This window comes from Macaca mulatta, chromosome 5 (genome assembly GCF_049350105.2).
Source record: "Macaca mulatta isolate MMU2019108-1 chromosome 5, T2T-MMU8v2.0, whole genome shotgun sequence".
Lineage (NCBI taxonomy): Eukaryota > Metazoa > Chordata > Mammalia > Primates > Cercopithecidae > Macaca > Macaca mulatta.
The window spans coordinates 26,052,956-26,066,268 of record NC_133410.1 but is presented as its reverse complement, the minus strand read 5'-3'; the positions used below and the strand labels follow the sequence as shown (position 1 = coordinate 26,066,268).

General features: G+C 39.9%; 1 protein-coding gene across 1 annotated transcript in view; it reads right to left on the bottom strand.

The window, feature by feature from the left end:
- Positions 1-10,081: 10,081 nt before the first annotated feature.
- STIM2 (stromal interaction molecule 2) overlaps positions 10,082-13,313 on the bottom strand; it is a 166,565-nt gene continuing 163,333 nt past the window's right edge. The window contains 1 exon segment of the mRNA NM_001435938.1: positions 10,082-12,960. Coding sequence (NP_001422867.1) covers positions 12,483-12,960 — 478 coding nt within the window. The 3' untranslated portion in view covers positions 10,082-12,482.

Here is a 13,313-nt window from a genome sequence, read left to right as displayed (position 1 = left end):
CATGTTGAAACCCCATCTCTACTTAAAATACAAAAAGTAGACTGGCATGGTGGTGGGCACCTGCATTCCCAGCTACTCAGGGGGCTGAGGCATGAGACTCTCTTGAATCTGGGAGATGGAGTTCGCAGTGAGCCGAGATGGCACCACTGCACTCCAACCTGGGCAACAGAGTGAGACTTTGTCTCAAAAATAAATAAATAAATAAATAAATAAATAAATAAATAAATAAATAAAAATTTAGAAATAATAATAATAATAGGCACATAAACCAATGGAACAGAACAGAGAACCCAGAAATAAAGCCAAATACTTACGGCCAACTGATCTTCAACAAAGCAAACAAAAACATAAAATAGGGAAAACACAACCTATTCAACAAATGGTTCTGGGATAATTGGCAAGCCACATCTAGAAGAATGAAACTGGATCCTCATTTCTCACTTTATACAAAAATCAACTCAAGATGGATCAAAGACTTAAATCTAAGACCTGAAACCAAAAATAGTCTAGAAGATAACATCAGAAAAACCCTCTAGATATCGACTTAGGCAAAGACTTCATGATCAAAAACCCAAAGGCAAATGTAACATCAACAAAGATGAATAGATGGTACTTAATTAAACTAAAAGCTTCTGCATTGCAAAAGAAATAATCAGCAGAGTTAACAGGCAACCCACAGAGTGGGAGGAAATCTTTGCAAACTGTGCATCCGACAAAGGACTAATATCCAGAGTCTACAAGGAACTCAAGCAAGTCTCCAAGAAAATAATAATAATAATAATAATCCCATCAAAAAGTGGGCTAAGGACATGAATGGACAATTCTCAAAAGAAGATACACAAATGGCCAACAAACATATGAAAAATGCCCAACATCAGGGAAATGCAAATCAAAACCACAATGTGACACCACCTTACTCCTGCAAGAATGACCATGATTAAAAAACCAAAAAATAATATATGTTGGCATGATATGGTCAAAAGGGAACACTGTTACACTGCTGGCGGGAGGGTAAACTAGTACAGCCACTATAGAAAACAGTGTGGAGATTCCTTAAAGAGCTAAAAGTAGATCTACCGTTTGATCCAGCAATCCCACTACTGGGTGTCTACCCAGAGGAAAAGAAGTCATTACATGAAAAAGACACATGCACACACGTTTATAGCAGCACAATTCACAATTGCGCAAATATGGAACCAGCTCACAATGAGTGAATAAAGAAAATGTGGTATATATATACCATGGAATATACACCAGCCAGAAAAAGGAAGCAAGTAACGGCATTTGCAGCAACCTAGATTGAGTTGGAGACCATTATTCTAAGTGAAGTAATTAGGAATGGAAAACCAAACAGTATATGTTCTCACTTTTAAGTTGGAACTAAGCTATGAGGATGTAAAGGCACAAGAATGATTTAATGGGCTACGGGGACTCGGGGAAGTGTGGTGGGGGGTGGGGGATGGTGCGGATAAAAGACTGCACATTGGGTACAGTGTACACTGCTCGGAGGATGGGTGCACCAAAATTTCAGAAATCACCACTCAAGAACTTATCCATGTAACCTAACACCACCTGATCCCCAAAAACCCATTGAAATAAAAAATATATTTTAAAAAGAAATTGACATAGGAGCCTAACATCTGCCCCCTCCAAATCTGGAGTATAGGCAGACATGGATGTCAGGTGAGGAAGTGGTTTTCTCTAAATGGCTGTGTTGGTCTGAATTCAGATTTCCTTTACTGAGCAGTGAACTTTGGCCGGCTACTAGGATTCATGGAGTGGCTCCTCAACTCTACATTTCATTTATAAAAATGCTTGCAGGTTGCTTCATCTCAGAGAATTTTGAACTGGAAAGAAGCTTATGAGGTCATCCTTTTCCCTTACCCCAATGTCATCTTTTCATCTTTTGGAAGAATTTCCATTTAGTGGTCTCTGACCTAGAGTCACCTGTACTTTCTTCTAAGATCTTCCTGGAAACTGATGTGCAAAATCAGCAGCAGTGGCAGCAACTCACCTTTCTCCCGTCCACATTGGTGCACATTCGAACATTTTACCGAGTAGCTCCGTAGCTATTCTTTTATCTAGATTAAAGCAATTTTTTATTTTTCTAAAAAAAGAAACAGCATCCAAAACCTGGAATTAAGCAAAAGAGATTTTTACATGTCCTTTTAGTGCGTGTTGAACATTGCATAGCAGGCCTGCCTGGAGTTCTGATTCTCTAGGAGTGTATGCTTTATTTGACTTGCTATTTACTATTTAGGATATTTTTCAACTTTGTAAGGGTGGATGTTAATTGTAGAAAGCTGATAGAAATGTAAATTATTCTTGTTCAATAGGAAGGAAAATGAAACTCATCCCTGCAGAGATGCAAATGAAAATATTATAACCCAAAGGTTATAGTTTATTTTGTATGTAATTAAACTATCTTATTGCAATTACTTTATATGCCCAGTCCTTTATATTTTCTTTAATTCAGTTTTACCATGCTGCTGGCCCTTTCATTAATAAGTTTAATGATTCTTTGACACCACTTCCCTTAAAATAAAACTTAGATATATAATCACTGGCTATCTTCCTAGGTGCTTGGATAAGATATGAAAGCAAGAGAGTTAAGAGTTTTTTCCGGCCAGGCGCGGTGGCTCAAGCCTGTAATCCCAGCACTTTGGGAGGCCAAGATGGGTGGATCACGAGGTCAGGAGATCGAGACCATCCTGGCTAACACAGTGAAACCCTGTCTCTACTAAAAAAAAATACAAAAAACTAGCCGGGCGAGGTGGCGGGCCCCTGTAGTCCCAGCTACTCGGGAGGCTGAGGCAGGAGAATGGCGTGAACCCGGGAGGCGGAGCTTGCAGTGAGCTGAGATCCGGCCACTGCACTCCAGCCTGGGTGACAAGGGTGAGACTCCGTCTCAAAAAAAAAAAAAAAAAGAATTTTTTTCTTTTAAGATAAAGATTTGAGCTTATTTCATAATGTGAAAAAAAAGCCATGGAAAGAGAGATGTTAGAGAAACAGTAAAGATAGGACAATTAATGAGTCAAATCCTGGAAAGAGCAGGAGGGCAAAAAATTCAAAACACAAATGTCTGGATGACTCTTGGTTACAGAAATAACTTTTCTTCTGATAGTGAAGAAAGGAGGAAAGGCTGGCTGTGTGTATACACACACACACACAAATTTTGTAAGTAAAGGGCAAGAATTTGAAGATGTTCATACCAAATGAGCAGTCTTACTGAGAGTCAGGGTGGGTGGTGCAGCGGATGATGTGAAGAGATCATATGGATTTGAATAGATCACTGATGGAAACAGGAAAGAGACCTATTGGAACAACCGCGGAGTCGGGGGTAAAAAGGGAGTTGGCTGTACTCATCTGTGGCGGGAAATCAGGGATGTACAGGAAAAGCTCGGGTGCTTGCAGTGATGTGCTGTGGGATTGAGGTAGGTCAACGTAGGAAGGAAAGCCAGCGTGTGGCGAATGGACACAGAAAACATGGGTGATATCAAGCGTAGGATCCATGACAAGGCTGAAAAGGAGAAGTGGCAGCAAAGGAGTTGGCCCCTGGAAGAGTAGGCAGTTTTGGCCAAAAAGGCACAGGAAGAGGTTGGCGATAATGAGTCCACAGGTAGACAGTTCCAGAAGATGACAAGATTTCCATGTAAGCATCATTGGTGTCTGTCACTCAAGTAACACAAAAGGTCTCATCTCAACCTCTCAAAAGATTTTGGGAAGGGATGCAGGGACAGGCTAGGACACATGACTTCACCGAATAACATCAGTGTGACATGGAGCTCTCACACACTGGTAAGGAGTAAGAGGTGCTTTTTTCATAGAGTCAGCACTTGACCTACCCTCAAGACATTTCATGTGACACAGGGCTGAAGATCACAGGGAAGGGGAGAAGGGTTCAGTCGACTTACTTGCAAAGGACCCACTTGAGAGGGACCGAGCACTGCGTTAAGCCTTTCTCAGGCATCATCTCATGTAATACCCATAGCAACAGTGAAGCAGCATTATTAGCATCCCTACTTCAGCCATGAGAAAACAGGCTGAGAGGTAAGTTATTTGTTCTATTTCATAGGTAAGAAATGCCAGGGGTCTCGTGCTCAGAACTATCAGACTCCAAAGTCTATTTTCATAATGACTACAGCACGTAATCCCCACCCCCCCCCCAAAATAAGGAAACAGGATTCAGAAGAGGGAGAGAAGTGGGAAAAGGCACTTAACAATTTATCAAGATGAGCATTCAGGCACTTTGTTTTTTCCAAAGGGGGAGGAAAGCCCTAGCAAAGGGCACCCACTACAGAGGTGCCCTTCTGCACATAGTGAAACTGTACCCGTGTCCACAGGAAGAAATAGTGTTTTTAAAAATGGAGAATCCATTAAACAAACATACACCAGGAATACAAAGTAAACCCAAAGCCTTTGTACCTGTTGGTCCTGACTGTTCCATCTCTGCCTGGGATGTTCTTTTCTAGGTGTTTCCATGACTGTCCCTCACTTCCTTCATCTTATTACTCAGATCTATTTCAGACAGGTCTTCCCTGACCACCCAAGTTAAAACTTAGACCCACTATCTCCACCATCACTACTTGGACACTCCCTGTGACCTTCATCTAACATATTGCATATTTTGTTTACTGTCTGCACCACTACATGAAAGCCCCATGGGTGCCGGGCTTTTTGTCTGTTTTGTTTACTGCTATACTCCTGGCATCTAGAAAGATTTCTGGCCCATGATAGAAATGCAAATATCTTAAAATTTCTCTCAAGGTCAAGCAAGTGTCCACTGACACCCCTACATTCACGCACATGCAGTCATGCACACACACTTGTCCTGAAGAGCAGAGCTCCCAGGTAAAGCTAGACATGAGAACATGGCTTGTGCCTGTGGCATACATTTCTAACTCTACTCAAAATCCTCTCCCTCCTTCTTTCTTATCAGTAGAACCCAAATTATGTTTGAGGGCAGAAGCATACAATCAGTCAATCAATGAATCAGTGCTAACCCGCTATATTTATCAGCTTCTCTAGCTGAGAATGACTGCATGGCATCTCAGTTCTGGTCAACAAGCTGAAAAGTATGGTTTTCGGGTGAGGCTTCCCAAAATGCTCTTTACAAGGGAGTAGCATCCACTGACACGCACCATCCTGCCTTTGCCCTTCTTCTTCCTGCCATGTGAATGTGATGGCAGCGGTTACCTTGGGCCATCAGGCAATTCAGGATGGATAAGTCTGCTTAGTCGTGTTTTCTGTGACTTGCAGCTGAATGCGATCCTGTCAAAAACCCTGAGGTCAAACTTGTGCTTTCCACTCTTATCTCTTTAGCACAAATGCCACTTCCTCAGCAAAACCCATCCCTGCCTTCAAGTTAAGTTAGGCCTCCTTTAAGTAATCTCACAGCCCTGTGAACCCTTTGTTCACAGCACTAATAACAAGCATGGTAATTTAATTACTTATGGATTTAACGAAGTAGGAAAGGGCTATGCTTCTTGTATTGTTTGCCCTGCACACAGCACATTGTATTCTCTCACTATATAATTATTGAAATAAGATCGAATACTATAAGAGATCACATTAATGATCAGATATGCAGCATAGCCATTAAATGCTGAGTGCGGGAGAGGTGGCAGAGACCAAGAGTGGATAGGCTAAATCACTTTACTAAGCAAAAACCTGAAAGGAAAGAATGTGTTCCTCCTATTGAGCCTATTCAGACATCACTCACCCTTCAGAGTTCAGCTCTGAAAATATGTTTCTCCAAGAAAACATACTGGACATACTAGTCACTTTATGCCACTTTGATCTCCTCCTTTCTTGGAATCCTCCCATAAGACAATGAAAATAGAGTATATACAAGTGAAAATAACACTCACTTGTATTGGGTAATACTCTTGAACTGTTTCCTGGTCATTCCATTTGTAATGGCCTTTAGCAGCCTGGCACTGGAAGGCAGCAATAGTGTCTGTTGTTCATTTATTCACTCATCAGGCATGCAATGTATTCAGTGCCTAAAGTGCCAGTTCTTGGGAGTTCGAAGCTACACAAAGCAAAGTCTCTGCTCTTATGTAATTCAGTCTATTGGGCAAACAAGTAAACAGGTCATTGGATGTGTCAAGTGCTGCAATAAATAAATTCCACACATTTAATGGCTTCAGCACAGGAGTTCAAGACTAGCCTGGACAGCATGGAGAAACATCTCTACAAAAAAGAAATACAAAAGAAGACGGGGGGCCAGGCACGGTGGCTCATGTCTATATTCCCAGCACTTTGGGAGGCCGAGGTGGGTGGATCACCTGAGTTCAGGAGTTCGAGACCACCTTGGGCAACAGGGTGAAACCCCATCTCTACTAAAATACAAAAAAAGAAAAGAAAAGAAAATTAGCTGGGCATGGTGGTGCACGCCTGTAGTCCCAGCTATTCGGGAGGCTGAGTCAAGAGAATCGCTTGAGCCTTGGAGGCGGAGGTTGCAATGAGCCAAGATCACACCACTTGGGCGACAGAGTGAGACTCTGTCTCAAAAAAAAAAAAAGAAAGAAAAAGAAACCGGGTGTGTTGGCGCACACCTGAAGTCCCAGCTACTCGGAGGCTGAGGTGTGAGGATCACCTGAGCACCTGGGGAAGTTGAAGCTGCAGTGTGTCATGATCGCGCCATTGCACTCCAGCCTAGATAAGAATAAGACCCTGACTCAAAAAAAAAAAAAAAAAAAAAGTAAAGAAAATTTTCACATTACAGAAGTGGTATCTCACCCAAGTGGTATCTCACCCAGGGTGGGGGCATGCATGGAGGGCTTCCTAGAGATATGGGAGTTGAAGGTTTAGCATTAGTTGCCTAAGATGGAAGGGGACGTTCCAGGCAAAAGCAGCAGCTTGCTTTACTTCAGAAATTGCATGAAGTTCTGTGTGACTGATTATGTCCACAAAAGCCACGAGGCCAGAGGAGTAAGCAGGGCACAGAATATCAAGGACCGTTGCTAGTCTTGGTTAAGTTTATATTTTATCCCACAGGCAACAAAAGGCATAGAAAAATTTTATTCAGAGAAAATCCACTGTGCAACTTAGAGAGCTCACCAATGAAAGGATGAAGCGGGTGGTGAGGCTGGGTTCAGTTTGCTTTTTGAAGTGAATAATATGAGAAATGGAGAAGCAAAGCCCCAGGGCAGTAGATAAACAAGTGGGGCATTCACTGAGATATTCGGGGAACAAAATGGACAAGATTTGGTGAGTTGACAACAAATGCACCCTTTCGCTCCTCTCTCCTTCCCAAGGTCTCATGCCCAGGCCTATTTACAGGTTCATTTTCTTACCTTTAAGTCAAAGGCAGCCTCTAGCAGAGCAGTTCACGGTTGCACCCAGGCTCCGTTTTACACCCCACACTCCCAACACCCCTTTTCATTTCTTCTCATTGTACTTTTTGCTACAGATAAACATCTTAAATGATAACAGAAAGCTTTTTTGTGGAGAATAATCAAGCAACAAAGCCACATTTCTCATTCTGGAAACGTTTTCCAGTACCTTAGAGCTGGTGACTTTCAATTTCCCTAAAATCTGATGCCACCACACCCTAGAAGCCAGAGGTCTGTAGAAATATTTCAGCAGTTGACATTTTCACACATGGGAAAATTAGCCTATGTAGATATTTTAGAGCATAAAGAGGTGCTTAAGGAGTACACAGATGTTCTTAAGAATGAGAATTGCAACACTGGATGGCTGCTAGCAATAAAACCCTATCAAACTGAGTAAACCTGAAGCACGAGATGAAGTATTTTGATCCACATAAGATTTCTGAGTCCCACTTTCACAGGGAACTAGAACCTGGCAGGGCAAAACAGCACCATGTGGGAAGCGGATGCTTGGCTGTTGCTTCAGGGACTGGCGATTGAGAATGGCTGAGCCACTGTGACTTCCTGGGGCAGAGCAGCTCTCACCAGGAGGAGGTGAACTGCACTCCTTCCCTTCAGCTCACTGCTCTCCGTCACTTTTGGAGGTTAATGAAGACACTGCAACATATCCAGTAAAAACTGAATCACCTGGATGCTGGAGACTCTGGCCATCAAAATGCTGCAACTCATGAAAGACTGTGAGGCATCTGTCTCAATCCCATCATACTAACAGGAAATCAAGATGTGGACTGAGGCTTCTCCATGATCTCCTATCTAGGCCTACTGCCCTAGAGAAGACCCTTTGAGAGCCACTTCAGACTTTGCAGATACCCAGAAAAGCCCAATCACGGGACTGAGGTCAAATCCTGAAACTTGGCCCGAAGCTCACTTGACATCAGCTGAGTAAAGATAGCATCAGGGCTACCCTGACAAATCTGAAGGGCAGTGTCTTTCAACAAAGTCTACCCTGTTTGAGAGCTGGGAATGTGGGGAGGGAACTCTCTTTAATCAGTATTATCTGGGTTTACATGATTGCTCAAATGCGGTGTTTCTGGCAAACACTTTGCTCCAAAATAAGCACCCCCACAGCTAGCAGCAGGTGTTTCCCTGGAGCTCAGTAACTGCAAGCTCATTTGCCAGAACCAGACCACTAGTGAGTAGAAACCCTAAAACCAACTTGCCCTTGGTCCTGTATGTCTCTGTCACAGCCAGTCTCTCCATGTCCTCGACAAAGCAGCACCATTAAATTATCCTTGATTTAATAGATACTTTTGAACTATACAATCCCTCTCCCCACTGGGTCCCACCTTCCCAATATTCACTTTTCATTTCTATCACCCCACTCATTACAAGGAGTTCTGACTGATCTGTCTCCTCCACTAGATGCCAAGTTCCTTTAAAGAAGGCACCTGCCACCTTAGTCTTTATACCTTCAGAGTTGATCATGGTGCTTGGCATGTGGTAGGCTATTAAACATTTGTTGAATGAGTTAAGCAGATCCCATATTGTCTCTTGCCTGTAATTTTTTGGGGAAAACCCACCTTGACCATATCAACAAGGTGAAACTCTCCCATTCAAGACCCCAAATCAGGAGATCAATAAGACTAAAACTTAAATCTAGGTTTTCATTTACTTCTAAAATCGGTAAGAAAAATACATGTATCATTTTTTGAAATCACTGATTAGTTAGCAAATGAAGAATATAAGAATAGCTACATTTGAAAGACTAGCTAACTGTGCAAAAGATTTAGAAAAACAGTAGGACCCCAAGAACTTAATGGGCACAAAAACAATTCACTAAAATAAAAAATACACAAGGCTAAGAAAATATGAAAAAACTTTCCAATCTTATTGGACATTATTTGCCTATTAAATTAACAAAGTTTTAACCATAATGGTAATTGAGAAAAGGTAGTGTGAAGTCAAAGGGCACTCATACACATTCAAACATTGAATGGAGGGTGGTTATCAACATGGTTATATGAAGAAACCTTAAAACCAGCTATGTCCAAGGCATGTGAGACTACATGTGTGTGTATATATACATACCTATGTACATATATATTAAAATTTAAGCTAAAAATCTTATATTTTTCTGTAAACTTCTAAAATCATATGCCCTAGGAAACCAAAGTGTTGATTAGACTTTACGCAGTATGACTTAGAAATTAAGAACATGGCTCTATCACTAGCTATATGACCATCAGCAAGTTGACTTTTTGGGCTTAGTTTCATCAGTAAAATGGTAATAATAATAAAAGAACCTACTTGACAGAGTTGGTGTAAAGATTAAATGATAATATAAAAGTGTAGAACAGTGCCTGGCATACAGAGTGCTCAATAAATGTGAAATGCTCTTACTCCACATATCAGAAATTTAGAAACAGCCAAATGTTTAATGACAGAATACTTCAAAAGATTATGGTAAATCCATACAATAGCATATTAGTATACAGTCATTAAAATGTTGCTCATGAAGAGTTTTTTAATGATGTTGGGATAATGCTTATATTAAGTGAAAAGGCATGATATAAAATTGAATATATAGTATGATTTCAATTATGTAAAATATACATCAATATGTAGAAAAAGATCTAGCAGAAAGCATACTAAAATATTAAAAGTGATTATTTGGGGTAGCAGTATTTGACCTGCTTGCTATTTTCTTCTTTATACTTTTCTATCATCGACTTTTTTTTTTTTTTACAGTAAGGAAAATATTACTTTTAAAATCAGGAAAACACCGTAATTTTAAAATGTTAAAGTAACAAATGGATAATTTTAAAAACTTATAGAAATGCCCAACTTTTCACATATAAATGATGTAACACAGAAATTACTGTAGCTTTCCAAAACTCAATTATTTCCTGTTGAATTTACAAATGTGTATACTCCATTAATGCAAAATAATGATCACAAGCAACATAAAGCAGTAAATATCCCTTGGTTGAATTTGTTTATAAATGAATGTCTGAAATTGAGCACAAACAATGCACGCGCTCCCTGACTAAAAACGACCCACAGTCCCTTCGGCCAGCCTCCTCCACTCTAAGCAGCAGTGCCGGCCCCCAGCTGGTTCTGCTCCAGAGCTCCCTTCTAAGCCAGGAGCAGCAGTGGGCCTTGCTGGCAGCTCCTCCCATCTTCACTCCGTGCTCTGGCAACTTTTCCCTTTTCTATTCATCCAACTGCAAGGTTCTCATTCCTTTTGCAATTTTCAAAGGGAAGAACGCCTCCTGTCTGGTTATAAGAAAAAGAAGGTTAAGGTTTTCCCTTCACTCTGAGTAAACACTCCAGAACCCTTTTCTGTTCTTTATGCGCTTTCCCCCTCCTCAACAGCTTTCCACCCTGTGTTCCTCAACCCTACCTCTCAGGTTATCTTACCTTATCATTAGTGCAAAACACTATGTTCATTTCAATCCGTTTTTGCCCTTACAGAACTCAATCTATTAAGTATATAAATATCAGCCAACACAAACACCAGTCAAGTTTTTAACAATAGTAATAAAGAGAATAAACAATCACAATTTACAGGAGACATCAGGAAATTGTTCATATTCTTACTAAAGCATTTCTTTGAAGCAAATCTCAAAAGAAACCTCTTGTTTATCAATTAGGATTTTCACCTAAATAGCACTGGGTTAGACATACATTTTAGCCATAATGCTGAAAAAGTATTCTAACTAAAATGTATCAGTTGTTCATCCAAACATCCATCTGCATTGCAGTAATCAAATCATTTATGATTGCATATTTTTCAAGTGGTATAAGCGCAACTCTCTAGATGTTAACATACTTTGTTGCTATATGGAACTTAACTCTCTACTGTCTTTTTAACAATAAAAGCTACCCTTACACAACCCACCAGTTTAATGAACACCATACTTTATAAATTAATACAACACAATCTAAATGCACCATAAATTTATATTTGTTAATCTTGATATTAGAACATTTATACATTTCAAACTACATAAAAATAGGACAAACAATATAAAATAGAAATTTGTTGACAACTTACGTCCAAAACATCACTATTTCTTATATTGCAATTAAGCAACAAGACAGCTTACACAGCTCTCCAGAAAACATAGTGTTTTTTGTGGAGTGTTATCAACAAAAATCAGGACAATCCCACACAATAATGTCTCCAATTTATTATCTTTTCCACAGTACACATTTTTCACAAACCATAAATCCTTTGCGGTTATTCAAAGTGTGTAAACAATTGCCTGAATCCCCATATCCCCCCACCTCGGCTTAAGGTTATGAATGTTTTAAGTCCTTCAATCAAGTTTCAACTCTTCCACTTGCATAAGGAATCAAGAGCCTTCTCTCTTTAAATTATGTATATTTTATCATACAGCCTGCAATGCAGTAAATCACAGTGAAAGCCCTGGGGAAAACAAAACATGATCTTTACAGCGGGACTTCAAACTTCACAATAGTAAAAGCAGTTAAAGAAGCTTCCCATAGTAAAAGCGTGGGTTTTCATTTCCAGAAATCAAGTCAATTAGAAACCCTAGGTTCTACTTAAAAACCCATTTTGATCTAAAAGTGAAAACAGTCCCCTATCCATAGTCATTTTATAAACTCTACACAGTTTCACTCGCAGAGATTTTTTTTTTTTTCCAGTCTGGAAAACAGTAGTGCAATTAGTTTTACTTCTTATAAGTTATTTAGTCCAGGATGTAAATAGCTCTGTGGAAAGATAAGAAGATGCTCTGGTAAACAAGAAATTTTTGCAAGCCCATGCTGGCTTACGAGTCCATTAAAGCTTGTAAGTCCATAGTGGCTTTCAACAAAATGTTGTATATACATCACTAATAACAAAGCAGAAATAAATAGGCAGAAATGACTGTAAACTGTCTCATTTCAATGATTTTTCGGTAATAACTGGCTTGATGAATTGATTATATATAGTCACTTAAATAAGCAGACAGTAGACAGTCGCCCTCCTGGATGTTCCACTCTGGCATCTGGCCTGGAAAGCCCCGATGGAGTTACATTCCTAAAATTAAAAGAAACCCAAAAAAAAGTGGGGAGTGGAGGGCGGGGAATAATAGTTTACAGATGCCATTTGAATGGGATTCCATCAAGTCAGCCAGTTCACTTAGATTTCTTCTTAAAAAGGCTTTTGATTTTTGATGACTTTTTGCTTTTCTCTCCATTATGACAAAGGTCATGTGGGATGCTGCTTATTCTGGCAACACTTGGGGCTTCCTGAACTGGTTTACTGTCATTGCCAGCTGAGGAACACGATGTGTGGCGAGGTTTAGGCACCGGGATGCCACTGGAAAGCTGGTTCATGCTACAGGATTTCTCCAAAATTCCATTGTACACTTTGCTTGCAGGACTGAAGATCATACTCTTAGTTTCTGTCAGACCTACAGAGTCGGGAGAACCCCAAGACACATCCGCAGTTACAGGCGAATCCCCTCGGGAGGAGTCCTCTAGGGACACCTCATCTCTTGATATCTTTCGAGGAGATAATGTTTGGTATATCTCGAGGCTTAAAGGAGGAGACTGTTTCCTTCCAATGGAAGAATTTAAGGAGTCACATTCTGAAGCTGTGTCTGGCACTTCCCTGAATGAAACACAAACAAAGGTACAAATTTTAAATCAGTATGTTCTTAAGAGTACTAGCAGACATTCTAACTAAAACAACTTTCGTTGCTTATTGAAATTTAAAAGAGGGAAATGATACGATTCTATATACATTTTAGCAAAATGAGAACATTACTTCTTTAAATAATATGGCTTCTCAAAACTCAATGTTGGATTTTTAACATAAACCATAATAATGAAATCTTACAAACTACAGACAATATAAGTTATACCTTCTTTTTGTCAAATAAATTAAAATGTTAAATTTTACAGGTGATTCAGCTATCATCTCAGCTACTTTTATGTTTTATTTCAATACTATGTTTCTTTCTA